The 20,695-nt window shown below is 52.3% G+C and overlaps 1 protein-coding gene and 1 long non-coding RNA gene across 9 annotated transcripts in view; one reads left to right on the forward strand and one right to left on the reverse strand.

The window, feature by feature from the left end:
- Positions 1–20,695, reverse strand: part of MSI1 (musashi RNA binding protein 1) — a 59,402-nt gene that overhangs the window by 20,699 nt on the left and 18,008 nt on the right. For 2 of the 8 annotated variants that reach the window (XM_037402381.1, XM_037402290.1), the window contains exons 2-7: positions 17,877–17,944; positions 10,037–10,077; positions 9,819–9,900; positions 9,621–9,705; positions 4,854–4,895; positions 3,012–3,104 (exon numbers count right to left, since the gene is read on the reverse strand). In XM_037402381.1, the coding sequence (XP_037258278.1) occupies positions 3,012–3,104; positions 4,854–4,895; positions 9,621–9,705; positions 9,819–9,900; positions 10,037–10,077; positions 17,877–17,944 (411 nt within the window). Of the gene's footprint in view, positions 1–3,011; positions 3,105–4,853; positions 5,001–9,620; positions 9,901–10,036; positions 10,078–10,343; positions 10,620–17,876; positions 17,945–20,695 lie in introns of those variants that run through there. The other 6 variants (XM_037402016.1, XM_037401928.1, XM_037402109.1 and 3 more) reach the window with 5 other exon arrangements.
- On the forward strand, positions 9,989–18,720 carry LOC119154795. The gene is made up of 3 exons (XR_005106540.1): positions 9,989–10,100; positions 17,928–18,243; positions 18,415–18,720. It is a non-coding gene; the product is annotated as an uncharacterized LOC119154795 (long non-coding RNA).

Here is a 20,695-nt window from a genome sequence, read left to right on the forward strand (position 1 = left end):
CTACAGCATGTGCATGTTTTCTGTCTGTGCTAAAATGTATTTTTCAAAAAGCATCTATCCTAATTTAAAGGCCTTAAGTGGTGGCCAATCTAACACACACTTAGGCTTGGGGCCTGAGGGTTACCTAAAAGATAACCTTCACACAAAACCCATTCAGCAGGCTATATTCTCTTGTCCTCAGCCAGAGGATGATCTGTCTCTTCCTGAAGCCAAGACCCAAACTGAGCTTCCCACTGGATTCTCAAAAATTGACTAAAAATCACTCCTGGGAACCCAGTACCTTGATCTTGAGGAATCAACACAGGATGACTTGGTGCTCCCTGCTCTTTCCTCTCTAGATCCTAAGTGTTCCCATGCCTCCATGCACAGGGAAGAGGAAAGATTTTTCTCCTGCCAGATCCCAGAAAAATGTGGGCCACTTGGAAGAAGGAGGAAATAGACAAAGCTATTTCCTCAGGGTAAGTCCTCCAAGGCAATGCTTTAAAGGGGCATCCTTAACAATTCCTTTTCACACAGTCCAAATCCAATTCCAGAAATAGTACTGACCCAAATGACTTAGAAAATTTTTTTTTCAGATAGACTTTCCAAGATAAGGGTAACACGACTGAAGTTTCCACACCTCTCACTTAAAGATGCTATAAATTGAGGAGATGAAGACCACAGAGTCAGGTGCCAAGGGCACCTCTAAAGAAGAGATCCTAGGAGACCTCTGAAAGCTAGGAGGCCCCAGAGTATCATAAACAAATACCAGAAGAGTCTGTGTATCAAAATCATGTTCTCCATGAGTCACATCTGAAACTGAAGGCAACAGGCTTCTCTCAGCTGTACAAACCACAGAGCGGCACATTCAGAGCTCAGAACTCCGGAGCTGATGGCCATGGAGGCTTTCCTCTGAAACACACTTTCCCACTGATCTGCACATCAGCCATATGGAGCTACCAACCGGAGAGAATTTCTCAGGAAACAGTGCTCCTGGCCTTCAGTGAATTATTTGAGGCTTAAACTAGAAGATGGTCACAGGCCAGGAGCAACGCTTTATACAAGAGCTCTGAGGAGGCTCTCCTCAGCTGAAGGGGCCAGATGAGTCAGACAACTGCCCCAAAAATGGAGACTCAATCTGACCAGCCTTGACCTCAGCCCATGAAAACTCCCCAGAGCCAGGAGGCTGACTGCATCAGCCTCACGCAGGTTTTTGAGCACCAGGTGTAGTCCAGGATGCTGGTTCTTCAGAAATGAATTGCACCAAGCAATGCAGAACTCTCCCTTCTGCCCAGTCCCAAGAAAACAATCTGACACAACCAGTTCTTGCCAGTCTCCTGACGTCAGGACACCTTTCAGCACATGACCATTAAACAAGAGCAACATAACAGCGTAACACCCCAAAAGAACTGGACAGTACTTCTCAAGCTAGAGCAACTGTAACCGCTTGTAAACACAGTGCTACATGACGTGCTTCTGCTTCAAATTAACAGACGTACAGTTAAGGTTAAAAGGGGATTACACCCAAAACATTTTGTTTTCTGATCAAAACACATCCATCAGCAGTACAGGAGCACATGGCAAGTCAAACAACCTTCAGACTACACAGACACGTGGACAACACCACCTTTAGTGGTGACACCTTCAGTGACACCATGTAAAAGCTCTTGGGGACACAACAGAATTTGCTTATTTCTAATAGAAAATAAAACCACACAGAGCTAATGACTAGCAAACATGGGGGTATCTGACCGCTTTTGCTACTGCCACTTTCTCTTAGGACTGAGCAGAAATACAAAGGAGTTCCACTTCACAGTCACTACAGCACACCAGGACATGCAGATTTGACTTCAGAAGCTGAACAAAGGCACTGAGCAAACACTCGTTCCAAACTTTCTGCCCAAAAGTTCCAACGATATAGCAAAGGTGGCTACAAAACTCCCTTTCACCAATTAATGTGCCTTAGCATAACTTCACCCTTTTGCAGGATCTTTCTGAAGAAAATTAATACCAAAGCCATCCCTCATGCTCTACAGTTTTCATGGTACTTTCCTTCACATCCATGATGCTATCAGCAAGGTCCTGTCCCAATTACTGCCCACCAGACTGTGTTCTGCTCCCCTAGCCCAGCAGGAACAGAATCCAACACTTCCTGCCCCAAACAGCAAACCTATGCACACCACCACCGAACAACAGTGACACAGTCACAGAGCCCTGCCCCCAGAGGTGACCACATTCAGCATCTGGGTACAATGATCCCCTTCAGTTCCTGATCCCATTAAAAATCTTGGGATCCTTCAATCCAGTACTAGTGAGATTACTCCTGGAGATGCTCACAACCTCCTGATGCAGCTGAAGGGCCAAGATCGAGCCCCCTTCTATCCTCCGATTCGGTCCCAGCTCACAGTTTGTACACCTGGCTGGCATGGACCATGCCACAAGTGACTTCCATCCACAGAAGCCCACCCTTCCCTGAGCCACCAGCTGGCACAGAAGAGCCAGGCCAACACAAGGGAGAGTCATAGTGCCAGATTTTCTTCAAATATCCAAAACTAACATCACTACTTGCACAAGACTCAGCAGGAGAAGTTTCAGGACCAAAAGGCTAATTCTTAATAAAGGATTACCAAAATATCAATCACAAGGCTTTGTGTTAGAAACAGGCCAACATCATAGGTTTGATGCTGCAGCCACTCTGTTAAAAGTGTCTACAAACATTTGAACAAAACGCAAATCTACAGGCCACAAGAGGCCTCTGGATAGGAAAACCACAGAAAACCACTTCCCTTAGCCCAGGTCCTATTGACTCCAGGAACAAGCACAAATTCTTTCAAATAATCACAGGGCAGGAGTCACTGGCTGTAGCCCCTACAAAGACATTACAGCCACCCAGCATCTGTAACTGACCTTCAATCTGCTTAACCCTCTGCAAAAGACTCACAAGCTCCTAACCCCGCCTCCACAGAAGTTCAGAAAACTCCATTTTGCCCCAGAAGCAACAGCTTTGATCCAACACCACTCAGGAGACTTACCTTCCCAAACTGTTCGAAATACTGTTTCACATCCTCCACAGTAGTGTTCACAGACAGACCACCCACAAATATCTTCTTCGTTCGGGTCACCATCTGGAAAGGGGAAGGACAGGAATTCACCGAATAAACCCAGAGCAAGATGAGAATGAGATTCAAAAGGCCAGTAAGTCCCCTCCGCTGCCAGGAAGCGCCTGCCTCTTTGCTGCAGCTGAGCCTCCACCCTCTTGAAGCTCCCTGGCCAAACACGGCTGGCAGATCTGTTCCACGCCAGACCCCAGTTCACGCTCTCGCTCTCCCACCACCCCATCACACTGACCGGTGCCCAGCCACTGCCTCCTCATCAGACAGCACATTACCGGCCTCTGCCCTCGCTAACCTGCTGCCACTCCCTTGGCACATTGACACCACCCCGAAGACGTGGGGCACGACTGCACCCTCCCCAGCCCTCCAGCAGGCCTGCCACTTCTCGCAGCCAGCCTCCTGAAGGTTCTTCCAGAGACGCCTGCTCTGCTTCCCAGAGCGGAAAGACGGGCAGGAGGCCTGCCAGCGCAGGAAGGCTCCCAAGGCTTCGCTCTCCTAGCTCACAAATCACACAGCACCCAGTCTTACACGGAATAAGCCTTATTTCACCCCCATTCCCGAGTCACTTAAAGGAAGTCCAGTCAAATCCCAGTTAAATCTTTTCTGCCTTTGCAAGAAGGTAAAGAGAAGATCCCTCTGCCCCATGTCACTCATGCAGCTGTGACAAGGAAGAAAACTAACTGCCCTGAGAGGGGCCATTGCTACCAGGCTGAGGCACACCGACATCCTTTGAATCGGCTCTCCAGCTGCATCCTCCCCTTGGCTGCTTGGCTACACCCCTGCTCTCAGAGGAACACATGGTCCTAATTACCCCAAGGAGCATAGGGCTAATCCGCAGCAATTCCCTGGCTTGGAGAGCAGCCCGTTCTAACACTAAAGCACCTTCTGTCACCAAACTGCTTAATGGAATTAACCCAATTCCTACCATGTGCTTCCTGGCTCCAGTTACTCAGGATACCTGCTCACCAATTGTTCTCAGTGCCTGATCCCCCTTACTTCCCTCCCAGCACCAGTCTCCTCTTCCCTCTCTGCTTCTTGACACTGCTTCTCCCCAGCTCTTTCTCCCATGACAGCACTTGCAAGAGAGACTCTAAACTTTACAACTCCCATCCAAAAGCAAAGTTAAAGGGAGACCCAAAGTCTAAAGGCAGTCTCCAGCCTGCTGCAGGCTCCTCAGTTAAAAGTTTCTAGCTGCACACCCGGAAAAAATTCCTGCAACCGTGCACTTCAGTGCTAGAGCCTCTTGTAGATAAGGTCCAACACCAAACTCCTTCTGCCTTTTCCAGTGCTGAAGCACACAAGAATTTCACAAAATGAAATCCCTCTCCCCCTCCCTGCCATACACCTGTTCGTACACATGCATGTGCATCCGCACAACCCTCTTCCACCTACGTAACACTGCAGCATGGAGCTATTCTGTATCAGCTAAGGCCTGAAACTTCCAGCCACTGGCTGCAGCCACAGAAGGATGAAGTTGAGCCTGGGCATCGTTTATTTCATCAGCTCCAGTGAACACATCCTTAAGTACAACGGAGGGATCTCCCAGTTCCTCCAGCGCCACACCACAAGCCTGACAGGAGTGTGCCGCAGCATAGTGCATCAAGCTGGTGGTGCAGCATAACGGCCCCCGCTCCAGCTGAGTCCTCAGCAAACCCCAGGAAGCGACTCCATTACGCGCACTAGCAACCTTGCACAGAGGGACAAGATTCACCACCATGAATTTCACCCTTTGGGGTGGCAAGGGCTGCCCGCAGTGCTTACCTTGGGCTGTGCTCGGCGGGGGAACGCTACCTTCGGGTCAATCTGAAAGAGACGTGGGGAAGAACAGGTGAACACGCTTTTGCTGCCTATTGACAGGCGCAGGGTTTCCTCCATGCACATGGCTGTGTCTGCCCACGTGGCACCTTGCTAAAAACCCAAAGAATCTACCTGAGGTGCATAAAATGAAGCTGACTGCAGACATCTTTCCCTCTCAGTAAGGTGTAATCCAGGGAGACTACAAGTCCCAGCATGCAGTGGTCCGGCTCTGGCTGAACGCTGGCCAGATGCACCAGAGAGCCCATCACATGCTGGGATTAACAGGCTGGGCTGCACCCTCCCACTCGGCCTGCCCTTGGGTGCTCTGCATCACCGGCCTAATATTAAAAGTGCTTTCTTTTGCCTTTGGGCTCTCCCCCTTCACTCTACCTACAAGTACAGAGCTCACCTGGCCAGTAACAGGACAAAAAAGAGGCAGCGCACAAAAAGCCAAACATTTCATCCCACAAAACACAGGGTGAAGAAATAAAAGAGCAGACAGAACAGCACAAATTAAACCGAGGAGTCCAAAGCCCCCCAGGCTGCGAAGGCCGTGGCTGCAGGGCAGCGTGCTGCCCCTCTCCCCAGGCTGCGCTGCACACAATGACGCGATGCCTCCCATCCACAGGCTGAGCCCTCCATTGTGCCTGTTCAGCTTCTCTATAAACCTGCTGCCGGCCGGAGCTGCCAGTCCCCGTGCTGCCATCCAGGTGCCGCACATTCTGCTGGGCTCAGCACGGATAAGCGCGTGCTTGCATTGGCCTCACACTACCACCACCACCACAAAAGCTGGGACAACACTAATGCAGCTGCAAGCCAAACACCCATGAAGCCTCCTCTCCTCCTCAGCCACTACCTCTTTCTTTTTAGCCTATTTTTACAGCAACTCCTGCAAAGTTACATCACATCGGGGATGATCCAGACCTACAAATCAGCTTACAAAGACCTGTGGTTAAAGGCAGGTCTGGCTCATCCCCACACTCGGGCAGGCTGCAGCTGGGAGGGCAGCCTGGAGCGTCGTCCCATCAGCCCGGCAGCTGAAACAGCCCAAAAGGAAGCTGTGTTTCTCCAGCTCCTCTCACGGCTTTGTTCAGCTTTCCAGCCTGGCCACTGTCCCGCATCCTTTCACTTGTCACACAGCCCCAGAGCTTGGCCTCCCTGCGCCCTTCCACCAGCTTCTCTCCCTGCCTTCCCCACCTCCATCCTGACTCACAGCCTACAACATAAATAAACTCAGCACGTAAGTAAACAGAGGCAAAAGTGAAGAGCACAAATAAACTCAAAAATAAACCTCCTTCCCCAAGCTCCAAACGCCAGCAGATTAGCATACCCTCCAGTGCCTCCCTGGGGCATCTGAACTGTCCCTCCCCTCCCCACGCACCCACCCACCCACCCACCGCTTCCTGGCTAGTGCAGACACCCACAGTGAATTCTGAGGACAGGGGACGGCAGGAGACCAGGAGGTTGATGGCAGATAATAAGCAAAAACAATAATCTACTGTCTTTTACTTCTCAGCCAGTGTCATTCAGCTCCTGCCAAGAAGATGCTTTCATACTCGGCAATGCTAAGCTCAGCCTCATTTTCTCATTAGCCTGAGTGTGATCAACTGGGCAGAGATAACGTGTCCTCCTGGCTGGAGGGAGCAGGCAGTCATTTCACAAATTCTTCTGCACAACCAGCTATTGTTGCAGGTAGAGGGAGGCCAGGGCAACCGACTGCAGGGGCAGCCCTGGGAACACAAGGAGGGGAGAAAGTTCAGTGCCGGACTCCAGTTGCTCGAACTGGACTGCTTCTCGGTGGCTGGAGTCCTCCTAATTAATGCAAAAGCACTGGTACCTTATTCCTGCATTTCTGGTGTTAAAATGAACAGCTCTGGAGAAGTTGTGTTTCAGTGTCACCCGCTGACGTAATGGATCCTTTTTACAAACCTAGATAGAAATCTGCTAAGGGTAAGAGCATTCAGAGCTGCTCAGATTGTATCCAAAAAACAAACCCCCAAGATCAGGCTGCGGTGAGTGGAAGTCACTTGAGCTCAGACCGCTTCCACTTCACCCCGTACAGCTTGGGGGATAGGAGTCCCACCAATGTCACAGGTGTACCAGCGGGCCGGCTGGGCTCCTCATTAACGTTCTTTAGGCCACCTACAGCACCATTTAATAGCTCAAGTCACGTAACTCCTGCATTAACCCGGCTGGCATCAGTGCCCCAAAGCAGGGGGAGGACAGGGAAGGGCCCGTGAGACCTCAGAACTGGATTTGTTCGTTCATCGCACCTCCACGGCTACCTCCGCTCCGCTGGTCTGCACTGCCCAAAAGGTGCCGATCGCTCCCTCCACCACAAAAGACAAACCCAGCAAAAACTGAGTAATGGCAACAAAGAGACAACAGGGCGACCCAGCACCGCCAAGCCTGCTCTTCCCAGAGCACATAAAGAAGAAGCTCAAGGCAGTGGCCAGCTGCAGCTTTACAGTCACACAAATCTTTCACCTTGAGCCTGCGAAGCCAATCTCATATCAAGCATTTTCATAAATAACCCCATAGGCTGCTACTATCTAGCTTACAAACAAAGAGGAGCCTGAAAAGCACAAAGGTTTCCCCAGAGAATCAGGCCAACAGCCCTCGTTAGGGTAGGAAGAATCGGAAAACAATGAAGCAACAAGTTGGGCAGACACTGCCTATCAAGTGCTGCTTGCCAGGAGACACCGAGCCTTGACAGAAGGCTGTCCTGACACCAGGCCTTTTCCTGCAAGTTTCATAAAACCCTAAATTTGGATTCAGCTGAGTTTGTGTCATTTAACCCATGACTTGCAGCAGAGCCTTTCAGCTCCAGCAGGGAGAAGGCATATGGAGCCTCCATGCCATACCACAAGACGAACCCATCACCAGGCAAAACACCAAATACATCCGACCCGGCTGAAAACTGCACCAAATAAGAAGTAAGAAGGAAAGGAGGAGAGGATCAAAGTTCCTAACAAAGGAAGGGCCCTGGCAAAACTGCCCCCATTCTCCCTGCCGCACCGGCAGGGCGAGCGGAGCAGATGCAGCTGGGAATTTCAATGGCTGGCCGGTCCCCACGCGCCCTGCACCACGAGGCCCTTCTGTTCTCCTGCAGCGCCTGCCCGGCTGCCCCTGCCCAGCCCTGCCCGGCCCTCCCTCGCGGGCTGCATGGTGGGCTGCAGAGTGGCTTCACACAGGCAGCAGCGGCAGTTTGGGGAGAAGAATGGAGACTGTGGGGTTTGGCTCTCCCCTAGCCCCAAAACGCTTTCGGGACCGGTGCTACAACAGACATCCATCACTTGCCTTTCCAAGAGGGGCCTATGCCAGCCCACAGACTCATGACGGGACTAGCTGAGCAGACACCATGTTTACACAGGCTAGTAAAAAAAAAAAAAAAAAGAATGAGAAAAAAAGAAAGCCCTGGGCCCTCCTCAGAAGACTTTGCCATAACCCTCCCCCAGAGCAAAACTCACTTTACATCACTCCTGAAAGGAGGAGGGCTGCGAGTCCTGGGGACCCAGCCCTGGCCAGGAAGGCTGGGGTAGGTTTAACCGGGAGCTCCCGTGGGGAGGAAGGACCTGTGCACATCAAAGGGAGCGACCCAGGCAGTTAAACAGGAACAGACATAAATCTCGCTGCAACTCACACCGTAAACCCTAAGAAAGGGGGTCTCACTCTCCCGCCCTCTCCCTTCTGCCAAGATAAAGGCTAGGACGCCTGAGCCACGCGCTGGAAGAAATAAAGTTGCATGTTTGGACTCCTCAGCAGCCCGTGCCCGGAGCCAGAACATCCCCCCTCCTCACAGTGCCACCCCCTCGCAGCCCCTGCCGCTCCCCCATCTCTACCCTCACCTTCACCCCAGGGCAGCACTACGGAAAAGGAATTCAGGGAAAGGCAAGTCACTAAAACTGAAGAGAAGGGACCTCCCACTCAGACATCTCACCCCCACCCCCCGAAACAGCCTGCACATCTCCCGAGTACCACAGATTTGCAAGGCAGGACCGGGCATGATACGCCACCAACCCAGGGAGCCACTGAAACATTTCTGCTAGCCCAGCCAAGGCCTCTAATCAGCCCCCACTCGCAGAGCACGGGCCGGAGCTGCAGCCGCTCTGAGAGGCTGGTGGTGGCCCACATGGGCGGGCGCTGGCCACACTCAGAGACAATAAAGTCTTGAACCTCCATGACCGTTACAAAAAACTTCGCCCAGGGAAACCACGGGAGAGTCTCTTGGGTGCGAAGCACGAAGGGTCTCAGCCAAGGGGAGGGTGCACGCCACCGTGGCCAAGGGAAGCAGGGCCTGGGTGCCAGGAATGGCACCCCTGGGGAGGGAGCAGCACTCAGCAGCGCTCGGGGGGAAGGGGCGGCTCCCCTCTCCCCAAATGCAGCCACAGCCGTTTCCCCGTGCGAATCCTGGCCCCAAAATACCCTCAGGTGTCCTAGCTCCGAGAAGGCCACGGTCACTCCTCAGAGGCACCTTATGACCGATGGGCAGGACGAAAATTCATCGCCAGGACCCGCAGAGCCATGCCCCAGGCCGACGGCGAGCCCGGTGCGTGGGTGGCTGCTGGGCTACCGGCCGGTGAGCGGGACGGAGAAAGGGCCCATCGATCCGCATCGGGAATCGATAGTTTACAACCTCTAACGGGGAATCAAACACCGCCATCGACGGCCGCTCCGAGCACAGCCGCTCCGCCAGCCAACGCACCCCTGAGATGAGAGAAGTCATCTCACCGTCTTGGAGTCCAGTTCATGTCTGGATTGGGCCAGGACCTTGTCGACGCCAGCCTGGTCCATGAACGTGACGAACCCGAAGCCCCTGAGCCCCGCAGCCCGGGCAGGAGAGGGGATGCGGAGAGAAGAGAGAAAGTTGGTTAAAGTGGCGGCCGGGCCGCGGCGGGGGCGAAGGGAGGCGCGGGCCCGGCCTCTCACCTGGATCTCTTTGTCAGCGGGTCCCGCATCACCAGACACTCCTTCACCTCGCCGAACTGGCTGAAGTACTCCCGCAAGCCCTCTGCAAGCACAGCGCCCACCGTGGGTATCCCAGCCCGGCCCGGCCCCGCCGCCGCCGCCCCCGCCGGGCTCGGCCCCGGCCCCGGCCCCGCCACCCCCGGCCCCGGCGGCAGGTGCGGGGCCGCCGCGGCGCTCACCTTGCGTGGTCTGCCAGCTCAGTCCCCCGATGAACATCTTGCTGCGGGAGGAAGGAGAGGCGCGGTGAGCGGGGCCGCGCCGGGGGGCCGCGGCGCCCCGCGGGGGTGGCGGCGGCGGCGGCGGGGCCGGGCGGGGAGGGGAGGGCGCGGATCGGCCATGTTGGCAACGGCACCGCCGCCGCCGCCGCCGCGCTTGCCCGGGCCGGGCGGCCGGGGCCGGGGGGGGGGGGGGGGGGGGGGGGCGGGGGGAGCGGGGGGCGGGGGGGGGGGGGCGGGGGGCGGCCGCCGCCGGCTGCCGTGGCGGTACCAGGGGTCGTGCGGGGAGTCCGGGGAGGCGAGGCCGGGCTGGCTGCCGTCTGTCTCCATTCGGACCTCTTCTCCCTGCGAGGAGCGGCGCCGCACTCCCGGGGCAGATGAGCGCTGGAAAAGGGGCCGGACGGACAGGCCATGCTGCCCCCTCCCCCGACCCCTCTCCGCCGGGCGGGGAGGGAGAGAGGGAGGAGGGCCCGGCGGGCACAACCTGCCCGGCTCCTCCCACCCCCGCCGGCCCGCCGGCCGCCCTGCGCATAAAACCCGCCGGCAGCGCCGGGGCCGAGCGCCGGGAGCCGCGCCCGCACCGCGCCAGGGGAGCGCGCCCGGCCCCGGGCACGGCGGGAGCGGCCCGGCAGCCCCGCGGCCGCTTTGTCCCCGGCCGCGCCGCCCGCACCTGCCCCGGGGCGGCGGACAAAGAGCGGCGGAGCCGGGCCCGGCCCGCCGCGCTCGAGCTCGCCGCGGCGGACCCCGGAGGCCCCCCGGTGCTTCGCCGGCACCGGGCGGGTTAACGCCGGCTCGGGACCGGCCCCCGCCGCCGCCCTCCCCTCCAAAGGGCGCTTCCAGGGCAGGACCGGGGCTGCCCGCCTCGGCCCCGTGCCCCCCAGCCCGGGCAGCGGGGAGCCCCGGCGCCCGCCGCCCCCCCCGCCGCAACCCGCCGGGACCTGGTGAGGGCCGCCCCGCACGGGAGCCCCGGGCCGGCGGGCCGCGGTAAAGCCGCCGCCGGGCCGGAGCCCCAGCGGCCCCGGGTACGCGGGGGGCCGGGCTGGCCCCCAAGCCCCCGCGCGGGTTCTGGCTCGCTCGGGCTGACAGACTGAGCCGTGCCAGGCTCCAGCCTCCCTCCGCTGCCACACGAGTTCATCCACACGCGGGTGGCTCCCAGCGCAGGTCCGTGCGCTCTGCTCTGGGGCAGCCCGGCCTGGGCAGCTGGAGGAGCTCGGCGACGAACACACAAAACGCCTGTAAAGCTGGAGGCAGGGGAAAGCTGCAGCCTCTCCCAAGCGCGCTCTGTGTTGCCCTGGGACCAGGGATTTGTCTTCATCTGTGGCGTATTGGAACGGAGTCATGCACCAAACCTCCGGTGCCAGCTGCCATGCCACCTCGTTGCAAGAGGGTACAGCGGGGTCCCAGGCATGTGCTGCCCAACGCTCCCCATGTGCTTCTCTAGCTCTGCTTTTTCCAGTGCCAGTCTCCCCCGTACCCTCTTACTGCCTAGAGCCAAGCACTGACAGCTCAGGTCCATGCCATCCTCACTGGACCCTTCTTCCCTTTCTCCTGTGGCTGCTTTTCTGTGTGCCGATATGCCTGGTCTCTCCTGGAGAGGAACCAGGACACCTTTGTTCTAGCAATACTTTGCAACAGTACCTTTGATGCCATGGCCTCATCCTGGGGCCTGCGGCTGCAACTCTGAGTTAAATTCATCCTCTGCCTGTTAGCTCTGCCAAACCACCATTCACCCACTCAGTTTCCTGAGCTGGGTCAGTGACACTGCCCTGTCTCCTGGCTCTGTACCTGGGCACGGCGACACAACACCAGAGATGCAGTAGCCACCCCTGGGAACTGAGCTATGCAGCATCCCAGCTGCGGCTGCAGAGCAGCCCGAGCTCCCACTGCCACCATTCCAGGCTGAGCTGCTTCTCCAGAATAACCCACTCATCATTCCACAGGACTGAAGTCACCACTTTGGGTGGAGGTGCCCCAAGAGGCAGCTGGGCCGGTGCAGGAGGGAAATATAAATAACAATGTGCAGAGGTGGTACTGCAGCAGGCAGGGAAGGGCTGCGTGGCCAGCGGAAGCAGTGGTGCTGAGGCAGCATCCCGGCCCTCTCCTCTGGCGTGTCCTGAGATACCTGGACGAGGGCTGGGCTGTCAGAAAGCCACCGGTGCTGCCTGCCATGCTGCCCAAACTCACTGCTGCAGTGCTGCCTGCTCGCACCTGCTCCCTCTGATTTGGGTGGCAAATACTCCAAAGGGGGGACTTATCAAGTCACCTGGCACAGGTTTTATGCTCCATAACTGCCCACTGTAGGCATAGTGCTAATGCTAATCAAAACCACAAGAAAAAAAGAAACAAGCTCAGTGTTGGACACGCTAAGGGATGACATCTCTTGGTTTACCTCTAGTGTGTTGCTGTAATTTTAAGTGTGTGTTACTTATAAGACAAAGCAGAGCACTGTGAGGGACACAGTGTTAAAATGCTTCGTTGTTAGGTTTGGAGGTTTTTTTCATTATGCTTATTATTTTATTCTCTTTTTCTCCACCCAAAAGAACATTGGAGAAAGGAGAACAGGATCAATGCAAGTTAACATCTGCAAACATCAGAGGGGGAAAAAAGTGAGCCTTCAGGAGGATTGGGATGGAGGATGTGGTTGGACTTGCATCACTGAGAATGACACCGTACCATGTAACTTATTCCAAGGCCCTTTCCAAAACATACACACAATATTTTGTAGTTCCACCTTAGGACCCCAAAGTGCTTTGTAAATACCAATCCATTTATCTCTGTAATGCATAAGACAGCAGGTCTTGAAAAATATGTTGATTAGTGACAGTAGGAAGCTTTCCTCATGGAGAAGTAAATATATAAAACATTCCAGACCTTATGATTGGAAAGATGATCTGCCGAATATAAAATAATGCAGCATTGTATTCCAGGGGCTGCAGACAGACAGCTGTAGTGCCTCTGTGGCTGCTGCTGAGAGGTTGCCAAACACCAGTGAGATTAACAAAACTGCTCAGTTTTCTTGCTGCTATTCAGCATCTCGTGTGTGGTAGAGTGACACTATCAAAATCATGTCCACTTCCTGCTGAGGAGGATGATTGGCAAAGCTCTGCCCAGCACCAGTGGCAGACACTGGAGTTATTCATGGCGAGAGGGAGGTTCCAAAAAGTAGAGGTTAGGGGAGGGGCAGGGCAGCAGCCGCCTCTTTTCCTCCCTCATCATATAAGGCTTAAGGAGAGATTGTGTCTTGGAGACCTGTCTCTCGCCAGGAGCTTTTAGCAGTCAGGTACTAAGAGAAGTTTTGCTTTTCACTTAGTTTGGACAGCTGATAAACAAACTTGAACTGGAATTCAAATAATTTTTGTAATATTTGTGTTACAATGCTGAACATGCAAACCTGGAAGATATTAACTGCAGCTCCACAGGCAGCCTGGGGGCAATGCCAGTCTCTGGCAGCAGCTTCTGCTCAGCACTCACGCCTGCTTTGGAGGGGATGCTGACCCTCTGGGAAGGCTGATGGCACAAGTCCCTGCGAGCCCGTGCACGGGGCAGTCAGGGGTGTCTGTCTCAAAGGGAACCCGCTGCCCAGCCACCACCTGCCTGGTGGGAGCTGGCTTGGGGCAAGAGTCAGGCATGTCAGGGGAGAAGAGCTATTTAGAGAAACTTAATAATTTAGACCCTGCTCAGGTGGGGAGGCAGGGGGTACAGTCAGCAACAGGGAGAGAGGAATGGCTGCAAAGGCACCAGGGATTTCTTTGCTTCATGTAAGAAACCTCACAGAGCAAAGTTCGTGATGGGAAAACAGGCTACATGGTGCACGGCATCGAGAACAGGGTGGGAAAGAATAGAGGATAGGAACAGGGCTGCATGCAAGAGAGGAAAAGAAAAGAGAAATATAGGTGTGGGTGCATAAAGGACAGGAGAAGGGGGAATATGAAGAGTAAATAAAGACAACGGGGTAACTGGAAGAAAGAAGTGAGGGAGGGGAGAGGAGACCACCCCAATTGCTACAAAACAGCAAGAGGGATTGGAGCCTTGGGGTGGGTGGAAAAGGGAAAGAGGTTTGCACAGAATGGAAAATAAAAGTAAAACATTGAGAGAACTTGTAGCATAGTGAATAGAGATTCAGCATAAAAGAGCAAAAAAGGAGAGGTCTCTGAAGGACAGTAAGAGATTGCAGGCTTCCACTCGCTGTCCGGGAAATGATGGCTAAGGGAAAAATCAGAGAGCCCTTCCTGCCATTCTGCCTCCCTACAAGCTCTAAAAACTACTACGTGGTGTCTAGTCTCCATGATCCTATCTAAATCAGCCCAGCAAGCAAGGGAGAAAACACTGACTGCTCAGCTCTAACACTGGAGCTGCTCCACACAGCGAGAGCGCCCAGCACCGCACCAGCCTGGCCCCTGTGCACATGCCACTTCTCTGCAGCAGCCTGCAAAGGGTCCCCCTCTCCAGAGAGGAGCTGAAAACATTTTCACTTTCCATTATTTTTTTTTTCCTTAACACAACACTCCAAAGATTGTGTATAAAGTGACAGAAAGCAACAACAGATTTGAAAAATGAGACCTCTTGCCTCAAAGGTGCCCTGAGCTCCACCTTCCCCCTAACCTCTTGGTTGCCACTTGTCACAGAGCTCCATCAGTCACTGCTTTCTGCTCCATCCTTGCTCCTGCATAACCTCTCCCCAGCCCTCACTCCAGCAACCTGTGTACAGGGGACCTTTCCCAGAGCACCCACCGTTAAGAGGCTCTTTCCCAGCTTGGAAGCAGAGTGTTGCCTCCTGCTTTTCCTCTCCTCACCTGGAAGCTCAGAGCTTCCCATGGGGCCGTAGAGGGACACATTTCCCCACTGTTAGAGGCGGGAGATGAGGATGGATGCCACAGAAATCCACCAGATGTGCTAGACTGTTTTAAAGGAGATATTGATTAAACTGTTCCTCACGCTCATTGAGGATAAGGCAACTGGCTCAGTTGGCACAGATGATGTTAGGAGAAACTCAGCAACTGTGAAGATGGCTAAAGATGGGAGAGGTCTGCCAGGAAGGCCAAGGAATCCCCATCCATAAAGATTTTTAAGAACAAATGAAGCAAATGTCAGTTTGGTGATCAGGTTCTATTTTGTCCTTGTCTGCTACAGAGGTGAGCTCTTGGCACCACTTTCAGTCTTCAGTTGTTCTACGGTTTCTCCATCCCATGAGGTGAAGGAACAGAAAGGGTTTGGAGTAAAGGAGGCAAAAGTGAGGGCTTGTCTAACGGAAGGAGGAGTTCCGGGTGCATTCCAATGCATAGGTGGAGGCTAGAGAAGAGAGGAATAACACAGAGAAATTTAAAGGCTGTGGTCCACAGGCACATGTCAGGGGAAGGAACAGTGCATGGGGCCAGGCTGCGCCAAACACTGCCAGGACTGGAGAAAAGGTCTGCGACGGAGCTGGGTAAATGAGGGTAACAGAAAAAGGTCTGGGTCCGGTTTGAGAGCATCAGCCGGTGCAGTAGCTGCCAGATACCTTAGGCAAAATAGGTTTCTGTATTAACATTTTTTTAAAGAATTAAGTTCTGTATTAAAAGTAAAATCCTGTGTCCCAGTAGGGAAAAAAGGAAAACCGAAAAAATAACAAACCCCCCCCAAACACCATCACAGCAGACACAGCTTTTCCAGTGTCTCCCTGCAGTGACACTGCTGGGCGCCTTGCAGCCCAGTCTGCTGAGCCCCCAGTAACCAGCTTCTCGGGCAGGGACCAGTGATGCTGCACTATCGGTTGATCTGCACATCCTCTGCAGGTCTGACGCATGTGTGAATTATTAATCCAGGGCTGAAGTCAGCACCATGTCAAGGACCTCTAAAATGCACCTTAAAGACAGCTGAGTCCAAGGGAACAGGGGAGCAAGGGGAGAACAGGGCTCAGGGGAAGGAGCACTGGATCCTCCGCTGGGATGCTTGCAGGAGGCAGAAAATCTGGGTACTGGCACTGTCCCAGAGCAGCACCAGAAGGAAGATGCACTTACAGGAGCAAACAGAGAACTTTTGGCTCAACACACGAACAGGAGCTGAGCAAGCAGAAGCTGTTTCTTCATCCCCTCTCTTTCAGGACACAATCGATTTCCTACCTCTGCTATAACACTCATGCTGGCTTTTAACTCTCCCATTTCTTCAAGACTTATTTTCTAATCTAAGCTGATGGGACCTTTGCTCCACAAATCCCAACAGCACTTCTCAGAAGACAACTTTATAGCACTCTGGTACTATGGTGGCGTAAAGTAATTGGGACTACACTGTTAAACCTAACAGCACAAAATTGAGAAGGTTTACAGATTATTTTAAGAAATGAACAGAGAAGAGCATCTTTAAAATCCAGGGTGCATGCTAGAGCTCCTGAGAAGGGAAAGGTTCAGACCAAGGCAAGTGTACAGGACAGAAATACACGCTGTAAATCTCCTTAAGCAGCTCAGCCTGTCCTGGTTCCTCAAGGTTTTGCCAAGGTATTTTGTTTGTACTTGTCACATGACTTACATCAGGCATCACATCTTAATCAAGACGGACACCAGTGTCTTCCCAGGCAAAGCTCCCATCCTCAGACTGCAGGAGCAGCTTAGCTGCTTCGTACACGTAACACCTGCCTGCGCCTCCTCCCTGCTGAATGCGGAAGGGAGGCCAGAGAGGCTGCGAGGGTCCAGGTGCGCTGTAGTCATCCCCGGTCATTCTTCTGTTTGCTGTAGAAGAATAACCTGTGGCAAGGCACAAACTCGCCCGGTGGGTGTTGTACTTAAACAACTCCTGGTTTTCTACAGCAGCGCACCCCACCCGGAACAGATGCTCTGGGGCCAGGAGTGGTATCTCCAGAGAGGGAGGGTTTCCCCCACCCCAGGGCACAGTATCTTCACTCAGGCTTACAGGTTCCCGATCCTTCCAGGCTAGGGAACGTGAAACTAGATGGCTGTTACTAAATACTCCAGTTGCAGCAACCCACGTCAGCTTTTAAATGTCTTGGGTTTAGAACTGGAAAAGGCTCAAAATCTGTTCTTTGGTCCCAAGACACAGTTATTCCCCCTGCCCACAGACCCAGTGAGCTGGCCTCTAACCGAAGACAAGCTGATTCTGCACTGCTCAGTCTAGTGGGAAATACTTTGCTCCTGCTGCTACTTGTCCATTCTTGCCCATCTTTTGCTCACTTTTCACAGCCTTTAAGCATTTATCTTTTCACGCCTTTGCCTGCTCTGGATTTCCCTCAAGGCTGATTTTGCTACACTAGGGTCCTTATGCCATTTTCTACACACACACCCTACCCCCCCCCTTTTTTTTTCTTCTTTTTTTTTAAATTTTATATTTTTTGGGCCCAGGCAGGACTTTCTCCACCCACCTCATGCCCATGCGATTCCACGAGCTGAAGTAAACTGAGTCACTGACCCTTTTCCCACTGGGAGCAAAAAGTGATTCACAAACTATTCCTCAGAGCTCCCAGCTGGCCAGTGGCCAAGCCACCACAACAGCTAAGGATTAGCTCCCTCCAAAGTAGCTGTCCAAGACATTATTCAGTGCAAAGCTGGGATGCAAGCAACATGGAGATACTCTGTCAAAAGCAGGGCAATGCGGAGGAGCAGAAGGAAACCTCTCTCACAGTGGAGGCACACAATATATACTGGAAGCATCCTTTTTCCTAAAAGTAGGAATGAAACAGTAACATCTACAATTCAAAGTTTCTGTTGGATACATGTATCAAAATGGGGAATAGTAGCATTAAAAAACAAAACAAAAAATACTTAAGCTTCCTACACAAATTTAATCTAGACGTTTTTACGATTTTAGTTCGATCTACCTGCCACATTCCCGATCGATCAGTGAGCAGATTCTCCTCTCCTGTTCACAGAAATGACCAGTGCAGCTCTGGAGAAACAAGAAGAGAGGAATCTAATGAGTTACACTGGAAATAGTGGGATCATACTCAGGCTTGTGACACCCTGACTCACTGGGCTTGTAATCTGATTATACGGGTGTTTTTGGAAGCCCTGTGCAGTATGTCCTGCCCTGCTCCAGCATTTTCCCTCTGGGGATCACCAAGTTTGCTGCTTCACAGACACCCTTGGGGTTTGGAAACTGCCCGCTTGTGACAGATGGAAACAGTGAGGAATCTTCCAAAACTCCCCATCGATTTTGAGCGTTCGAGTCAAAAAGCTGGAGATGCAGTAAGTGTTCCCCTTCCCAAACAAGGCCTGGGCATGCAGTGTTTTCTGCAAAACAAGCATGTGGTATCTCAAGATGTGCGCCAGGATCTGTGTTTCTTTATTCACAGTGGTGTAGGTGACTAGGTTGAAAGCATAATGCTCAGATAATCTATACCTTCTTTATGTTTTTAGCCTCAACAGCACCCTGACCTCTATTCACTGGCACTCTGCTAGACACCAGCAGAAAAGCTACAAGCGTCTTCCAATCTCAAAAAGTTATCATGTTCCTGTGACAAAATATATTTAAAACAAATAAAATTTTGGAAAGTGAACCTAAAAGAGCCTCTTTGGTGCCTTAAGAAACCTGGGGATAGAAGAGACATTTGCTGGGAGAGCAGCTCTGGAGCCAAGCAAGTTTTTGAAGTAGGAAAGCTCCTCTTACACACTCCTGCTAGTCAGACAAAATGTGCTCAAGTTCGTTGGTCCTTCTCGAGCCTTGAAAGCGATGCAGTGCCTGGTAAATTCATTCCCAGATGCTTGGGGAACAAGGGATTGTGGGAGACAGTGTAAGATGGGGAGGGATTTACTGCAGAATAGAGAAAAAGCAAATCAATGAAAATTTATTCAGCCTTACTTCCCTTTCGCGGTTTTTTTCTAGTGAAGCTGCAATAGGAGAAATTTTGGGATTTTATGCTTGTGTTGCTTTAAGCACAGGAATGCTGGAAACAAAGGTATTTGATACCTTTGCTGCTAATTACAGTGCAAACTCCCAGTGTCCTGACAATGCCCTTGTCCCTGACCTGGAGGGGCCTCACTGTCTCAGGGTCAGCTGTAATTTAGTTTTAGGTCAAACCTGGGACTCTCCTGCCAAACTAACTGCACTTTGTTTTGAAGTAGAAACCATTTACTAGCAAGTCTGAGACCATCAAACTCATTTCACTAACAAGAAACAGGAACAAAGTGCAGAGCCCCAGAGACAAAGGTCAGTGTTCGACACAAGGAGAGCTCAGCTGTGCCACGAAGGAACAGGCTGTTCTGCCCACCGAGCCACAGAACCACATGAGCTCCGATCTTCTGTTCCCTTCAATTAAGCATGTTTATTACAAAAAAAACCCAAACAAACCCAAAAAACCCCCAACAAAACCCTAGGAACCAACTAAGCCATGCCAGTCCCCGAACAAGCACAATGGCACTGTCAGCCCCTCACCTTAAGAGAGTTTATAATACAGTTTGCTGCATTTCATGGGAGGCTCAAGAAAGAGGACTGAGCTTTTTAGTAAAGCTCATGAGTTGTCAGTGCTGCTCCTACCTCTCCTCACAGATTGGTTGGGTGATTTGAGCCAAGAAAACTCTGGTTTTCTACTTGAAAACTTAGGGTTTTCTTCCCTACCTTAAAAAAAAAAAAAAAAAAAAAAAAAAAAAATCTTTGAGATCTTCAGAGAGAACATGCTGCAGAAAAAAACCCAAAAGCTGTAAAAGGAAATACTTTTTAACTTTCTCTGAATAATCAGCATCCTGTAACTCACAAGGAATGAAGTATTTTTTCAAACCAACAGGTTTTGATCCGATCTTCTTCCCCCTCACCATATTCATGGACAGAGATTATACTGTCACAATACCACATAGCATTACCTGAAATTAACTTGACACTTAAAGAACCATTCTTTACAATTTGTGGGTTAGTCTGAAAGCCCAGTGCATTTCACATATTTTCATAGTCCCTGCTCTTTTGCGTTTATGTAGATGTAGGACTGGGCTTGCTAAGGAGAAACCCATCCAGAGCACAAACTTTTTTTAACTCTGCACATCACTACAACAGGCCAACTTCTACCTACAGGAAAAAAAGCTGGGTGAAAAAATCATGCCAATTTACTAAACAGCAAAAGTCTTTTGACCGCAAAGGAGGCTTCCGTGTCTAAAACTACGAACACACAAATGAGACTGGCAAGTACAGACTCAAACACACTCCCAGGGAACAGTAAAACGTATTCAGCTCTAGATGCTGGCCATAGCTGGCACTGGTGATCAGATGCAAGAGACCACAGCTATAGCAAGAAACAGGACTGCTAAGGGATGTTCAAATCTTTCTTTCGTAAAAGTTGACTAGAAGACTGCAACACACCCCGATGTGCGTTAACACTTGTTCGCTGCCATGCTTGACAGCTGCAAGGCAGTGTAGTAGAAAAAATTACCAGCCCTAGAGACTTTCGGATGAGTTCAAAATGGAATACCCCTGTTGTCAGACACCACAGGTTCCTAACTACATATAAACCCAAATCGCTCCACTCATCATTGGCACCTCTGCAAGTATCAAACCAGCTTCCAAGAGCTCATCTTAATTGCCAGAGCTCTTTATGGGACAGGTCCCAGCTACCCAAGAGCTGGCTACCTCCTTCGTGACTCCCTGAGAAAGCCACGTGTTTCAGGAGCAACTCAACTGCCATGTACCAGAACAAGGCTCTGGAGCAGAGCA

This window comes from Falco rusticolus, chromosome 1, assembly GCF_015220075.1.
Source record: "Falco rusticolus isolate bFalRus1 chromosome 1, bFalRus1.pri, whole genome shotgun sequence".
Lineage (NCBI taxonomy): Eukaryota > Metazoa > Chordata > Aves > Falconiformes > Falconidae > Falco > Falco rusticolus.